This window comes from Mauremys reevesii, linkage group 17 (assembly GCF_016161935.1).
Source record: "Mauremys reevesii isolate NIE-2019 linkage group 17, ASM1616193v1, whole genome shotgun sequence".
In the NCBI taxonomy this organism is placed as follows: Eukaryota; Metazoa; Chordata; order Testudines; family Geoemydidae; genus Mauremys; species Mauremys reevesii.
Genome location: NC_052639.1, coordinates 9123440 through 9139985, shown reverse-complemented (window position 1 = coordinate 9139985; position 16546 = coordinate 9123440). Strand labels below are relative to the sequence as shown.

The 16546-nt window shown below is 46.1% G+C and overlaps 1 protein-coding gene across 1 annotated transcript in view; it reads left to right on the top strand.

Annotated features, from left to right (window-relative positions):
* LOC120384955 (cytosolic phospholipase A2 gamma-like) overlaps window positions 1–16546 on the top strand; it is a 49139-nt gene that overhangs the window by 7998 nt on the left and 24595 nt on the right. The window contains exons 2-8 of the mRNA XM_039504055.1: window positions 5002–5071; window positions 6618–6734; window positions 9538–9680; window positions 11227–11425; window positions 12239–12356; window positions 13239–13379; window positions 15592–15633. Coding sequence (XP_039359989.1) covers window positions 5002–5071; window positions 6618–6734; window positions 9538–9680; window positions 11227–11425; window positions 12239–12356; window positions 13239–13379; window positions 15592–15633 — 830 coding nt within the window. The remainder of the gene's footprint in view (window positions 1–5001; window positions 5072–6617; window positions 6735–9537; window positions 9681–11226; window positions 11426–12238; window positions 12357–13238; window positions 13380–15591; window positions 15634–16546) is intronic.

Below are 16546 nucleotides of genomic sequence, written 5' to 3'. Positions count from 1 at the left end.
GATGTGGATGGGGTTGGAAGGGCAGTCAGAGAGCAGGGGGGTTGGATAAGGGGGTGGGATCCTGGGGGGCAGTTAGGGGTGGGGAGTCCCAGGAGGGGGTGGTCAAGGAATGAGGAGCAGAGGGCGGTTGGGTAGGGGTGGAAGTCCCAGGGGCTCTCAGGGGTGAGGGGTGGATAGGGGTCACGGAAGTCAGGGACTGGGAGCAGGGGTTGGATAGGGGTGGGGTCCCAGGAGGGGGCAGTCAGGGGACAAGGAGCAGGGGGGGTTGGATGGGCGGGGGGTTCTGAAGGGGGCAGTCAGGGGTTGGGAAGTGGGAGGGGGCGGATAGGGGGCAGGGGCCAGGCTGTTTGGGGAGGCACAGCCTTCCCTACCCAGCCCTCCATACAGTTGCGCAACCCCGATGTGACCCTCTGGCCAAAAGGTTTACCCACCCCTGCTCTAGTGCCACTTATGCAGTGCAGCAACTCCTCCCCACCCCTCGCCCTCTGTTGTCCACATTGCATATTACAACCTATAGCCCTCCTCTTTGGGTATTAACACCCTATTACAATGGAAATCTATGTTCTGCCTGTCTAGAATTAGGAAGAGTTTTCTCAATAATTCTGAAAGGTCAAAATAATTTTTCTGGTCAGCTTGCTCTGTGAATCAGTTCTCCCAGGAGTGATCTTTGCTAGCCGGGGGGCTGGGAAATCCACACTTTGTCATTCAGTGTGTTTGTCTGAGGCAGGGCTCAGAGCAGCTGGATGGGGAGGCTTTTCTTTGCTGCAGAGTATTTTTTATTGTCGTGTGCGTTGTCATCTAGCCATGCGATGGCATCTTCAGTGGCGTGATGCAGTTCTTCTAGGCTACTGTTGAACCTAGTCAACAGGCATTCATGGACAATGTGTGTCATTTTCTGTGATGTGCTGGAGAGTAGGGTTGCTGAAGGGAGATATTTGTACAAGATTGTGCTAGTGCCCTTTGACTGAAAGGGAAATTTCTTCCTTTGACTGCAATAAAGAACTTCACATCAGTTGTAAATTGTGTTCATTTCTAGGGGCTGCCTTTATGGGGTTCTTGTAGCATTCTTGGCCAGGTTGTGTCCCCTCCAGCAGGAGGTAGTAACTCCCCCTCTCTCATACATACACACACACACACACACACACACACACACACACACACACACACACACACACACACACACACACACAATTCTTCAAACAGAAAAAATGTAAATGAAAATCCATAATTGACACCCACAGACACAATAATGTATGTTCAGAAAGCTAAGCAGAGCACACCGGTGGTGTGTGGACAGAACCGCACACAATGCGATATATGGCCTGGTGAAGACTATCTCAGAGGTGGGTCATTGATGTACTTCCCCAGGGACCTGTTAATATGTGGGCCAGATCCTCAGCTTCTGAAAAGAGAAGCCAATTCACACCAGTTGGGCCTCTGGCTCATGCACTCCAATACAGCTATGGCTGATTCACACAGGTGTTGTTTGGGTCTGTTACAAAAGAACCGGACTTGACATAACCACAGTCATCTTATGTCCTCCGCCACCAAAACCTGGAAGCAAGAACACCACATAATTGGGAATAATTTGGCCTTTAGTGAAGCAGACGAAACAGCTGCACCACTGCAGTGTTGTTAATCATAGACTCACAGAATATCAGGGTTGGAAGGGACCTCAGGAGGTATCTAGTCCAACCCCCTGCTCAAAACAGGATCAACCCCAACTAAATCATCCCAGCCAGGGCTTTGTCAAGCTGGGCCTTAAAAACCTCGAGATTCCACCACCTCCCTAGGGAACCCAGTCCAGTGCTTCACCACCCTCCTAGTGAAATAGTTTTTCTTCTAATATCTAATCTAGACCTCCCTGCCCCTTCTCTGGGCTCTCCTCTGGGACACGTTTCTCTCTGCTCCCTAGAGCCGTTTTTGCAACTGGTTCAGCTGCAACCTGCTGGCAGCTAACAACCTGGACAATTCTCTCCTTGGCAGGCATTACATCTCCATCCCTTCCTGATGTGGTGTTGCCTCCAGCTGCAGTGCAGGAGCTGGTCTCAACCACACTCCCACCTGGAAGCATGTGGCTTCCCCCAGCTGCAGAAGAATCAAGGAGACTCTCTCCCATTCTCTCAGCAGTTCCTGAGACCTTACCCTTTCCCTTGGGGATCCCAGCATAAAACTCCCTCCTGCTGCTGGCAAATATTTTAACCTGAGCGACATGGAAAAAAACAATACCAAGGAGCAGGTTGACTAGGAGGTGTTCCATTACTCCCCCAGTCAAAACACTTTTCAAACCACATGGATTTTAGCTAGTTGTATGAGGAAGTTGCTTTTGCCCACACTCACAATCTCTGCCATTTGGCCAGGTAGCATACTGGCCTTTGGGACCACATTCTGCTTAACCAGAGAAGTCTGGGCCCCTGTATCCCTCTGCCCCAAGTATTCCCTGCCATCTGATAACATGCTCCATATCTGGTTCTCCAAAGGCTAACCTCACAGAACCAATATGATAGGATTAAATGGCTTGGGGGGACCTTGCATGAACCTTGTAATGAGTGCTGCGTGTGTAGTAATATAACATTGCAAATGCACCTATTGCTATTATCTCTGAATGATGTCAGACCCAGCCAGGATATGCTGTGAACTAATAAAGAAGAATTAGGTTTCCATAACTAGACTTTTATTCCAAACCTCTGCAAACAGACATATTTGTAACTAAATGAAATTTGATAAATACAGGGGAAAAAAGCTTTGAAGGGGAAAGAATAGTCATTTCCATTTCACAAGCATGTACACCAACCGTGTCTCTCACAGGTCAGTGCATGTGCGGCTGTAATTGTCTGCTTGGTCCCCTGGGGTGAAGTGGCAGGGGTAGAGCAGCAGCCCCAGATGCCACGTGGATTGTGTGTGGTGCTGTGTAGGGAGGTCCTGGAATGCAGTTCTCTATGGGCTGCAGAAGGAGGTGCACATGGGTCTGTTGCACCTGAAGTTCAACAAGAGTCTCCATCATGTCTGTTTGCCACTTGAGCAGTGCAAGCATCTCCTGCTGCAGGTCTCTCTCCTTTTCCTGTGCTTTTCTCCTCTCCACTATATCCCTGACCATTGTGTCCACAAGGATGATCCTCCAAGCCCTGTGATTGGTATGCAAAGCACCAGAGGCTTTCAGGATCTCTTGGAACATGCCATCCCGCATCCTCTTCCTTCTCCTCCTTATCTGGCTGAGCGGCTCTGCTGGTGAGGATGGAAAGACCCTGATAGCAATATTTCCAGCTGCAAAATTGAACTCACTCCCCTTGATCCACACAAGTTGCAAACACCACATTCTCACCTCTCCTTGGGATTCATAGAGCACAGAGGCAGTCCCAGCCATGGTGCATATGGCCCAGGGGAAAGTGGGAGAGTTGGGACAATAAGGGAGGGGGTATCTCACGGGCATGAGAATATGCGGATAGGACAATTGAACTGAATACTAGAACCATTTTCTACAGGCAGTGCTGATTTTAGCTGAGAGTAATGGAGGGTGAAAGAGAATAGCTCCTGCATGCATCCAGCTGCAGAGTTGGTCTGTATGCTGCTAGCTTGCATGCTGCAATGGTGCCTGCTGAAGTAATGCTGAGTAGCATGGGAAATTGTCTTACCGCAGTAGAAGAAATAAGGCCGCCCTCCCCAGAAACCTGCAGCAGAGGATTACAGACTACCTCCAGGACAGTTTCCTCGAGTTCTCTGTGGAGGATTCACAGCACATCCCAGTGCACGTAAACAAACTGTTTTGCAGGGCCCCCTCTGCATAACTGTACAGGGGAATGAGAAGCAGATAGTGACTCTGCCTCTATTGGTTATTTTACTCTCTCTTCTAGCATGATTAAAAAGCGTAAATGAGCAGATGTGCCCCTGTAATATCAAAGCAAACTGCACACTTACCACAGGTTCCTTCCCTGCACCAGGCTCGCCTCTGCTGGACTGTAGGGATTGGCTTGACTGCTCTGGAGTCAAAAACATGTCCTGGCTCAATGCACCACAGGATCCCCTAGTCGCCTGTCCCCCATACTCCTCCTCTTCCTTGTCCAACACCTCCTCCTCACTGTTCACTCCAGCTCCCCCGAAGTATCCATGGGGCCTTCTGGGGTGGTGGTGGGATCACCACTGAGAATGCCATGCAGCTCTTTGTAAATGTGGCGTGTCTGTGGCTCTGCACCAGATTGACTGTTAGCTTCCCTTGGCTACTACTACACCTGCCACAGATCCTTAACTTTCACACAGCACTGCTGCAGGTCCCTCGTGTAGCCCTTCTCCCCCATGCCCCCAGCAATCAGCAAGTAGATATTGATGTTTCTATGGCTGGATCGGAGCTGTGCTTGCACTGCCTATTCTTCCCACGTAACTAGATCAACCACCTCCTGTTTACTCCAGGCAGGAGCACATTTGCAGAATGGAACTGTCATGGGCAGTCACTAAATAAGTTTTCCAATTGGCACAAACAGGAAATTTGTGGGGTTTGAAAAGAGATGGGGCATATACCTCTGTACCTGGCGGTCAGGCAGCGGAGTTCAAAATGGTTCCCAGAACAGTTACAGTGGAGCATTGTGGGACACCTCCTGGAGGTCACTAAAGTCAACATAAGCAATGAAGTGTCTACACTGACACTGCACTGCCCTAACTATGTCTACCAAAGCCCTGCCTCTTGGGGAGATGCAGTTATTAAGTCAGTGTAACGGCAAGTTGAATCTGCGGGAGCAACAATTTAGAGTAGACACTTACAGCATTAGGTCAATTTAAGCTGCCTTGCATAGGCCTAAAGACCAGTCTTTAAGCAAAGACAGGCACCGAACTCCCACAGAGGGACAGTGTTTAGGACACGCCCTCCCATTGGCTAGCTTTTGTGGATCCCATTCTGAGGCATCTCTCTCCCAATTCAGGCTTTGTGAATCCCAGGGATTTTCCAGGTACCTAAAAGTAAGGGGTGGTGATGCTCAACCTCACAATACCTATGTCCCTTTGTCAATGTAGCTCCAGGAGCCTGAAGGCCCAGGCCCCACAGCAGCTCATTCAGCTCCATGTTGAGGAGCTGGATCGGCGAGTTGGCAGGAAACCGGGAAGTTCTGACAGTGGCCACATTCTACTAAATGTTCTTATTTTGACAAAGTGGCAAATTTCAGCAAAAGTATCTCTCATCAGAATTTGCACAACCAGCTCTAGCAGTTACCCATGCAGGGCCGGCACTTCCACTAGGCGACCCTAGGCGGTCACCGAGGCGGCAGGTTTTGGGAGGCATTTTGCCACCCTCGGTGGAAATTCGGGGGCTGGGGGTCCTTCCGCTCTGGGTCTTCAGAGGAAATTTGACGGCGGGTCCTTCACTCGCTCCGGGACCTGCTGCTGAAGTGCCCCGAAGATGCGGAGCAGAAGGACCCCCGCTGCCGAATGCTCAGAGGAGGAGCGCTGCCGCCTAGGGTGGCAAAAATCCTGGCGCCGCTCCTGTACCCATGTGCTCTGACTGCCATTGTGTACTCATTATTACTTGTGGTCCTGGATCATTGGGTTAATAATAATGCAGAGCTATGATGATAGATAATGGAGTAGCCCAATCCCTACCCAGCACGATATATACTGAGACTCAGCAGCTACTCGGGGCTAGATGAGAACTTTGCACAAGTGCATCCTGATTTCTGTTAACCACAACCCTGCAAGCAACACCACACTGCCCCCAGCAGGCAGACACTGGTGATTCTGTGAGTCTGCTTTTCCAACTGGATCTCTTGGAGAGCATCTTAACAAGAAGAATTTTCTCCATTTTTGATTATAATTAACTTTATCAGAAGGACAGGCTTGGGAACCTGAGCAATCATCACTTGCTGTTGTAGCAGGAAAGAAATGTTATCACTGGGTTTGTGTTTTGTTTTGTTTTATTTTAAATCTGAACCTGATACAACACTAACCTTTTTCACTCTGCTTATTTATGTTTGGAAAGTGGAACCTCTAAACCACTAAGCTCCATATTAGATTCTTTTCTTTTACATTTGCAGGCTGAGATTCAGTAGGATTTGGGCTCCTAACTCCCTTAGATGCCTTTGAAAACCCCACTTGATGTCCCTGTGGTATTATACTAAATGTTCCTTTTCTTTAAAACAGCCACAGAAAGAAGAAAACAGCTTCTGAGGTTGACTTTGTCCTCCCATCGAGGTGCTCCCTGAAGGGTCCCTTTGCCACTGAAGAAAAAATTCCACATCATCAGGAGCTCTACGGAGAAATCTGAAAGAAGCTATGAAAAGGTCACAGCTGAGAAAGGTAAATTATTTGTCATACAGAAACTTGTTTTGGTTGACCCAAAGTAGATTTCTTTGAGTTTGACAAAGCTTTCAACAATTTTTTTATTTGGTTTGACCCAAACCATTTTTCCACCAAGTTTCTGAGAACTTTAAGTGAATCATGAAGTCATTCTTTTGCCCATTTGTATCCCTGACCTTGGCTGAGGTTTCTAACTACAGGCATGATCAACATATAAAGAGTGAATCCTGGGTAACCTCTGATGGACTTGTGAGATCTGCACTCAGACCCCACATCTCCACTTCTGGGCAGCCTTGAGGGAAATGAGATATTTTATTGGCCTTTTATTTTATTTTTGACAGGATGATAAAACTGTTCGGCTTTCCAATGAGATCTCGGACGGTGAGAAAGAAGCCATTATGAATAGAAGGCCAAAAGTACTGGCATGCCTCAAGAGCCTTGGCATTGCCTGTGAAGAGGTAGAGGCCCATCATGCCCTAGACCAATCTAAGGAGAACAATCTAGTATGTTAGCCACCTGGATAGTGAGTGAGGTGCCTGGTACAGTGGGAGGAAATGCCTCCAAAATCCTACCCCATGGAGATGTTCCCCATGCAACCAGGAGCGGCGAGTTATATGGGACCGTGATGCTCATGCTCCAGCAATATTCAGGGCCCAGAGGCCTAGCTCCACCAATGTTTGGGGGGGTCTCTCCCCCAGACCCACCTGCTGCCCCCACTTGCCTCCCCCGGGTCCCCGCGCATCCCTGCCTCTCCCCTACAGCTCCATGCTGCCTCTGCTCAGCTGGCTCCTGGCATCAACTACAGTCGCAGGGTCCTGGTGTTCCCCATCCACTAGTGCCAGGGCAAGCTGACCCTGCCCCTGCCCTCTGCCTCAGACTCTTCCCTTTTCTGGCGGGACCCTCCACCAGCACAGGGGGCCCCCCTGCCCACAGTCACCGCTCCTACCCCATGCTGGGCAAGGGGCAGCCCCATCCCCCACCCCCAGTGAGGCTACAGTGAGGGGCAGCAGCAGGGGAGGAGACGCACATGTGACGGCAGCCCCCTGGCACCCACCACGGGGGAGGTGAGGGAGATTCCTGGACCTGAGAGGGGCCCTAGGAGCACATGCAGTGACAGTGGTACGAGGTGAGTGTGCTGCTAAGGGGGAGAGGAGGGCCCCTCCCCTGGAGCTCACTGCTGCCAGTGGGGAGAGGGCTGGGGATAGTCCTCCTCTCTGGGCCTGCCTGCACCCCAAAATCCTCATCCCCAGCCCAGTCTCACCCCAGATCCCGCACCCCCAGCCAGAGTCCTCACCCCCCACACACTAACCCTCTGTCCCAGCCCTGAACCCCCGCCTGCATTATGAAGCCCTCATCCCCAGCCCCACCCCACAGCCCACACCCCAATCCTCTGGGCCCTAGCCCTGAGCCCCCTCCCATGCCCCAAACCTCTCATCCCCAACCCCACCCCAGAGCCCACACCCCCCACCCCATCCCTCTGGGCCCTAGTCCTGAGCCCCCTCCCATGGCCCCAAACCCCACAAACCCACCCCCACCCCACAGCCCACACAATTTAAAAATATTTTAAAAAAAATATATTGGCTTACAAGGCAGGTGGGGGGCGGGGGCAGAACTTGGACCTGTTCTGGGCACCACCAAAAATTATACAAACCTGACGCTCCTCCCACCACCTAATATGCTTGCAACGCAACATTCCCAAACCATCAATGTGGCAACCCATGGCCACAGACATACAATGCTTATGTCCTTTGGCAGAGGTCAAACTTGGGGCCTTCAGGGCTAAAAGAAGAAGATGCCCCTATCCCTGCAGCGAAAGAAGTAACACACTTAATAAGTGCAGTAAGGAGCTTGCTCAGCCTAATGACTACAGGGCTCCGTATTCAAGTGTATTTAGCCAGTGCTTACTGAAGAGCCTTTACAGTGTGTGTGTATATAGCACTGGGATTTTGAAGCCAGACAGAGCCTGCAAATGAGAACAGCTGGGTAGGGGACATTAGCACCGTCCCTGTAGTGCATAGATAGCGTTAGAGGGACAGAGAATTGGGTGAGTTATTGATACTTGTCTGCCTTATTATTAGTGTCAGTAATGAACAGAGTCTATGTAATATACTTTCTACATGTGTCATAGCCCCCTCTGCTGGTCGAACCTCACAGAGGGTAAAAGTCAACCACTGCTGCCCACCTGCTGTGCTAACTCTGTTAACTGGCATGGTGGAGACATGTGAGGAACCTCCCAGGATTGTTACCCATCATTAATAAGTGGTGGTCCTTGGAGGGATGTGAGCTCCAGTGGATCTGACATATTTGGGGACATCTCCCCTTTGATGGCTTTGCAATTCTAAGCCTAAGAATCTCCCACTACTTCCTCCTCACAGTAGTCTTCCTTCAGTTCCAGGGATAGTGATCTGAGCTTGTTTGCTGCTCCAGATTCAGTATCCATTGGTGACACACTTGTCATTAATCTTTTTTTTGCATTAGTACTACAGCAGGCTGACGTTTTGCATTCACCACATTTAATAATTTTCTTTTTGTGATAACAGAAATGTAATTTTTTGACAAAATCTTTCAAAACTTTTTGAAATAATGAGAGTTTAACATTTGTTGGGGGGTAGACAGGCAATGGGGGGATAATTTTTGGGTTTTCATGCTTTGACCAATCCTTTTTACCTTTTTTGATAAACAATTTGGCCCTCCAGAAAAGAAAGCAAACATTTTTATGGGAATAAAAATCATTTCTTGAGCAGCTGCATTTCATACATTAATTTTTGGACACCAAAAATAGTCCTTCTACATTACACATGTTTAGTTAAAAAACAAAACAAAAAAAAACCCTCAATCCCTACATCATGGAGCGTATGGAAATCAAAGGGAGTTAGGCACCTAATTGCATAGGTGCTTTTGAAATCCCCTCTAGGCACTTATGTGCATCCCTTTTAAAATTCTGGTCCTGGTCTCTTGGTTGGTACACAGGATTTTTAAGCACAAAGGCCCAGAGATTCAAAGTGCCCTCAGGGATACTGGGTTGCCACTGTGTGCTGATGGCTGAAAATGCAGGATAAAATACATTTGCTCTTCACTCAGGATTGGAGACACAGGTCATTATGCACCAGATAAGGAATGCTTCCTGATATAGGGCAAACAATTCTGGGAATTTGAGGTGCTCTCTGTGAATTTATTGAAAGGATTTGTACCAAGAGTTGAACAGCAGGGATGGCTCAGCAATTCTAGTTCATTTGTCATTCCCTCTTTTCCCTTCCCCAGGATAACACGCCCAATGTCGCTGTCCTAGGATCAGGCGGAGGTCTGCGGGCCATGATAGCCCTTCAGGGAACCTTGGTGGAGATGAAGAATCAGGGTCTTTTGGATGCTGTCATGTATCTGTGTGGGGTATCAGGGTCCACCTGGTAGGTGCATGTCAGTAGAAATGAGAATGAACCAGTTTTCCTGCACAGAGTTGGTGGTCACTGGGCATTCTTATTATTATTCAGCTCTGTACATTTTCCAGGCATAATGGGTGAGATTTTCAGAATTGCCTAAGGGTATGTCTGCACTGTAATTGGGGGCGGGGGGTGAGGTAACAGGTATGCCATACCTGAGCTAGCTTTAACCTGGCTTTCTCCGGCACCAATGGCAGTGAAGCTATTGGGCTCGAGCGTGATCCTGGGTAACATACTCAAGCAGCTCGCCCCCACTGGCAGCCATGCTGCCACTGCTCCAGTGCAATTGGCACTCACACTAGCTTGATCAAAACCAGCAGTGTCTGCACATGCTGCGGTCACACCTCTGATTTCAGGGCAGACGTACCCTAAGTGACTAATGCTCCTAAGTCACTTTTGGAAATCCCTCCTTTAAGTAGATAAGTCAGGAAAAGCGTGCAATGTGAAAGAAATAGAGTGACACATATAAGGTCACACAGTAGAGCTGGGACTAGAACACCAGTCTCTTAAGCCTTAACCCCATGCCCTGCCCCATAGGTATCTGCCGTCTGGCCAGGCATAGAGAACTGGAGGTGCTGGGTGAAAAGGTTAGAAGACACAGAGGCATTCTGGGCAGACTCAAGGGCTGTAGATGTGAGGATCAGTGGAGGCCAGAAAAGTGATGTTTACAGCACCAAGGTCACAGAGGGTACAGTTCCAGCTGTGAGGACAGTGAGAAAAGGGCAACATGTGGGAATGGTTAAGGGGGTTCATTGGGGCTTACGAAGAGAGAAGGAGAGGGAAGTGTCAAACGGGGCCCCGGTACTGGGGCTTGGGAGGAAGGAAGACGAGTGGAGTAGTCAATGGAGAAAGAGCTGGGAAAGGAAAAAGTTCAGACGCTTCTAGCTGATCAGCCAGGGCAGAATCAGAGTCTCTTGTGCCTGCTGCATAGCATCTTACTCTTAGAGTCACTTCATTGGGGTGAGTGAGGGTGGCCTAGTGACATGGACAGTGCGTGTGTGTGCATGTATGTATGTGTTGGTGTTACCACTTTCCTCTGCTAGGCAGGATCATAATTGCTTCTCCCCATGTCACACACCCTGTATTGTCAAAGTAGCTTCCCATTAGCTGAAGAAGGGCCCTAGGCTCTGGTTCAGACTCATAATGGCCTGATTAGCGTGCTTGTCCCTGCCTTCTGTTGGGTAGAGTCGGAATTGCTAATGCAGCCATCATAGGTCCTAGAAAAGCAGGTAATGGAGTTTCTCCATAGCTCAGAGTGGCGGGGGCCTTGGCTTTGGTTTTGGCTTTCAGCAGAGGATCAATCCCTATTATTGCCATAACTTTCTCAGTGGCCATGGTGACAGACAGCCATGGATTAAGTCCTTGTTAAGTCACAGATTTGTTACAATGCCAATATGATAATTAGAATTCCCTCTATTAAAAATAAAGGGTATGAAGATTAAAAGGGGGGGGGGGGTGGATTCCCCATCCTATTCCCTCAGCCTCAGCCATATTTCTTCTGTTTCATTAAAAGGTGCATGTCTTTCCTCTACAAAGAGAAGGATTGGACAGAGAAATTGCAGGTCTTGGAAGAAGAACTGTGCGATACACTTCCCAAACCTCCATGTGATGTTCTAAAGGCGTTTTCTATCTTGTGCCAGGCAGCTGAAGATGAACTCTTCTCTCTGACCGATGTCTGGGCATTTTTTGTCTTCCTTTTCATGTTGAAGAAGGTGGGTTGCTGGGTAAATCGAGAGTGGTTGCACTGAAAAGTCAATAGATTTACTTAATATATTTTTCTTTCTCTCTCTCTCTCTCTCGGCAGTACTTGGAACTCAGGAGCAAAGTAGTGGAAGGATAATAGCTCCTGCTAATAGTTTCAAGGCTATCTGAACCCCCAGAAAACTTTGTAATTCTCAGCCTTTTCCCCTTAGCTCTCAAAGATCACTGCAGTATGTGAATCTAAAGAGAGGACTTCAAGGCTGCTTAAATGAAAGTTTCATTCACAGTCTTGAATTTTCAAGAATGGACCCTTCAATCTAGCAGACTAAAGGTTTAACATGATCCAATGGCTGGAAGTTGAAGTACGAGAAATTCAGAAAGAGAAAAGGTGTACATTTTTGACAATAAGAGTAATTAACTATTGGAACAACTTACTAAGGGTTGTGGTGGGTATTCACCCACGAAAGCTCATGCTGCAAAACGTCTGTTAGTCTATAAGGTGCCACAGGATTCTTTGTTGCTTTTACCTTGCTTAGGTGCTTTGGAAAAGCTCTTTACATGCTGATCTGTATCTTTAAGTGCCTAAATATTTTTGAAAATTGGGGCCTAATTCCCTTAGGCCCATTTAAAAGTCTCCACCATGGACTGTAAATACTCTGTTGTTTGTGCATACTAGAATGAGGTAACAACAACAAAGATCATGGTGGTCTCATTAAAAAAGGTCTTTCTAATTCCTAGTCTGAACTAATTCATCAGGAACAGAATTGCTGGGAGCATCACCAAAACATGTGTCTTTATGTGCTAATCAATTCTTACCCTTCCAGTGTGACCAGACCACGTTATCTCAACATGAGGTCGCCTCCACAAGTGGGACGAATCCTTACCCCATCTATGCAGCAGTTGAAATGAAGAAATTGCACGAAGAAGGTGGAAACAGCCCAGGTAAAACAACAGCAAACTGGTGTTCTTAGTGAGAGCAGCTATCGCTGAAATTTCAAGTACTCTGTCGAAAAATAAATATTGATGTTGCCTCTTGCCCTTTTTCCTACTATAAATACTTAGAAGTGGAGTCACTATTTACTAGAGCTGAATGTAATCTAACAGAGTATTTTTAAAGTCTAAAAATGGCCTTTTTGGAAAAAGGGTTTTTGGGGTTTTTTTGCATAAACCTGTCAGCTTATATATATATATAATTTTCAATCAAATGTTTTATCAAGGACTTTACCAAAAGGGTCATGCAATGTTCTTCATTTCCTGAAAACCAGGGTTGTCAGTAAATGAAAACTTCCCATAATTGTTTCAAGAGGAACTTTGAAAACATTTTCAATATACATGACTATCAAATAAGCTTATGATAAATTGCTAAATGAATTTTTAAAAAGATCTGTTTTGAAAATGAAAAGAACTTGGAAAACATTAGAAAATGTTGTGAAATTGATGCTTGTCTTTTTTGGTTAGCTCTGCAGGTAAATAAATCACTTTTAGATTTTACATGTTATGAGTCATTTTTTCTTGATACCTTTGGATCAAAGTGGTGGGAGGGAGGGTGGAGAGCGGCTGTGATGACCACCAGAGCACTTCTGGGACATCCAAAGACAGCATATTTTGGCCTAGGAAGGAAACACCAGATGGAGGAGGTCACCAGAGAAAATAGCATGAAAATGACCATGGGTGGAGGAACAGACAGAAAAGTAAATGGGATTCATTGATGGAGCAAACAGAGCAGTGGGGGAATTGAGAAATTATTGTCATCAGTGAAGAAAGGGCCAACAAGAAGCTGGCATTTGAAGGGCTCTTTTTTCAAACCTTACTTATGTTTCACAGGGACCTGGTTTGAATTCACCCCCCATGAGTGTGGCTTTCCTGGTCCAGGGGCATTTGTGTGCACCAAGTACTTGGGAAGCAAATTCGAGGATGGAAATTTGAAAAAACAGAGGGAAGAGAAAAATATCCACTACCTGCAAGGTAAGCATTCAAGCCCCTGATTCTTAGCAGATAGGTAGATAGATAGGTAGGTAGGTATGTAGGTATTGCACATCCACCATGTTATTCTAATGTAGCGTGAGAGCTACCTCATATTATAGACCTATATGGAATGTTTCCAGCCACCCAACCGTTCAGGTCTCATCCCAGTCTCAGAGCTCTCTTGCCAGCTGCTTGTATCTACCCAAACTTTCTTCAAACCCTTTCAATCTTCCTTCTGTATCCTCATGACATTCACTCACATGTAACCCCCTTTTCTCAACCTTCTTCCACCATCTCATCCTTTCTTTGACTTATTTAGCTCCTCCTGAATCATGGCTAGCATTTATGTAGATAGTGCGTCCTGTCCACATAGCTTAAGAAGCTTTTCAAAAGTTTAGTGAGCATCAACATACTCATTTTACAGATAAGGAAACTGAGTCATCGAGAGGGGAAGTGGCTTGTCCAAGGTCATAAAGGTCAGAAATGGGAAGTGAAGGAATAGAAGTCAGGTGTCCTAATGACTAAGAAACTGCCCTGTCACTAGAGCTCAAATTTTCTAACGAACCTAGGAAAGTTAGGAAGCCCAGCTTGCGTGGAATTCAGGTGGGATTGGGGCACTCAACTCCCATGGTCTCCTTTGAAAATCCAAACCATTTTCCTTCCTATTAGTTAATATCCAGTGTTTACTTGGTCTTTTTATATTTATTTATTTAGTCTGGGAATTTCCAAAGGGTTTAAAAGAGTTGAGAAGTTGTGCACATGTGTTTGTAAGGGGGGGATTTTCAAAGGGACAAAGGGACAAAGGGCAGTTAGGCAACCAAGTTCCGCATAAATTCAATGGGCTTTGAGGTTGTGATTTTTGAAAGCACCAAAAATGATTTAGGAGCATAAGGCAACTAGAAGTCAATGGGGATGTGTGTTCCTAAGTCGTTTAAGTGCTTCTGAAAATCCTAACATAGGTGTCCAACTCCCTTAGTCCCTGTGAAAATGTCAGCTTCATTCATTCATTCATTCATTCATTCAAATATGTACTATACCAGTCAAACACAGTCCATCCTAGGCTCCGGTTGCCTTTGAAGATTGTTCATAATGCATCGCCTAATGTAAGATAACTCCAGCAGTTAATTATCCTTAGTGGGTGAAATAAACTTTCAAACTTTCAGGGTAGTTAAGCTCTGGAATACTCTTCCAAGGGAGGTGATGGAATTCCCATCACTGGAGGTTTTTAAGAAGAGGTTGGACAAACACCTGTCAAAGGTGGTCTAGATATATTTGGTCCTGCCTCAGTGATGATCTCTTGGGGTCCCTTCCAGCCCTACATTCTTATGATCCTGAGGTAACACTAAGACCAGCAGGATTGTAAATATAACAAAGACCACAAACAAGACCACGACTGCCTCCTGAGGTTGCCTTGTCTCACCCACCTCTCAACTTACTACGGGGCAGGGATAACCCAAAAGTTATCAAACTCTCTGGGCAGGGATTGCCTTTCTGTCTCATGTCTGTACAGTGCCTAGCACCATGAGGTCCTCTTTCATTGCTGTGTGACCTAGGCACTGTGATACTACAAATACTAATATTAATTATTAGGGCTGGTCAAAATTTGGAATTTCCATTCCATAGGAAATTTGAAAATTTGTTTGTATTCTGAATCAGGATGAAAACAAAATTTTGACCTTTCTCACACAATGTTTTCCATTTCAGGTCAATCAAAATGTTCCGTTTCTTTAAAATTGAAAGGTTGCCTTCCTATTTCTACTCTTTAGACATTGTCTGTTATAGTTTCATTTACATTGTATTATAGAAGCCAATTAATTCAGAAATTAAAGGCCATTTCAAAATGAAAAATTGAAACGTGTTCTGGTAAGGTCAACATGCTTCACCGCACATTTATTTTTAAAATAAAATTTTGTCAAAATCAACAAATTTTCATGCAAAGTTTAAATTTTGACAAAAGAGTATTTTCTGGTGCAAAAAATATTACACTGGAAATTTGTTGACCACCTCTACTTACAATAAGCTTCTTCAGTTATGGAACAATGTGTCAATGAAATTGCAAAAGCACATAACCCATCAGAGACTGGCCTGCCAGTGCCCCCTTGACTTTTCTACTAATGGGGCTCCTGACCTGGCAACTCTTTATGTAGAATTAAAGGGAAACACAATCTAATGGGCACTCTTGTAAATAAGGTCTTTTCCTTCTTCTTTTCAGGTTTATGGGGAAGTGCCCTTGCAAGCCGTCAACATTTACAAGGTACAGCAATTTCTGTGTATTGAAGGTAGGGTCAGATCATCAGTTGAGTTGGAACAGGTCACAAATGGAAGAGCTAACGCACCATTCTGTAGCAATGTTTCCAATACCCTACTGTTTATAACACTGATATTGTTATGCATCAAACAGTCATTGTAGTAGCAGTAGTGTAAAGTAGCGTTTGAATGTACCTTAATTGTGGATGGGTTGGATTTTGCAAGGTGCCAAAAGGAGCTAGAGTGCCCAACTCTCATTTTTGCCTTTCAAAATCTCCAGCATTCCAGATAATTTCCAGAATATTAAATGTAAGACTGAGATTTTCAAAGCTGACTTCTGGGTTTGGATCCTATTTTCCATTAATGTTAAAAAGAGTGGGACATAATGTAATCTCATGCTTCAGGTCTCAGCCAGTCACCTCTAGGAATAAGGAAGGAATTTCTTCCCTGATGCACACTTGTAATCTAATTATTATTAGCCTTCCTTTGAAGCTTCAGCAATCAGCTACATCTAGAGATGGGACACCAGCAGGGGTAGACTGATGCTCTGAAGTGGTACTGAGAATTCTCTTTCTAGATGACTGGTTGGTGAGTCATGCTCATGGTCCAACTGGTCACCAGATTTGTGGTCAGCAAGGAATTTCCTCAGGTCACATTGGCAGGAACCATGTGGTTTTTTCACCTTTCGTAGCAACATGGGAATGAGTAGCTGCTGGGTTTATATGGGCATGTCTGATCTAATGATTCCCTGCCATTGCCAGGACCTCTGCCACAGGTGCACCTCAGTCTCTCCTGTTCTCTGCCCATGGCACACAATACCTCAGTCTTCAGAGAACTTTATTTAGGCAGCTTTGAAACTCTCCGTTTAGATGAAATCCTGATTTAGAACTTTAATCTGATTTTGCAAATATTTAGCACTT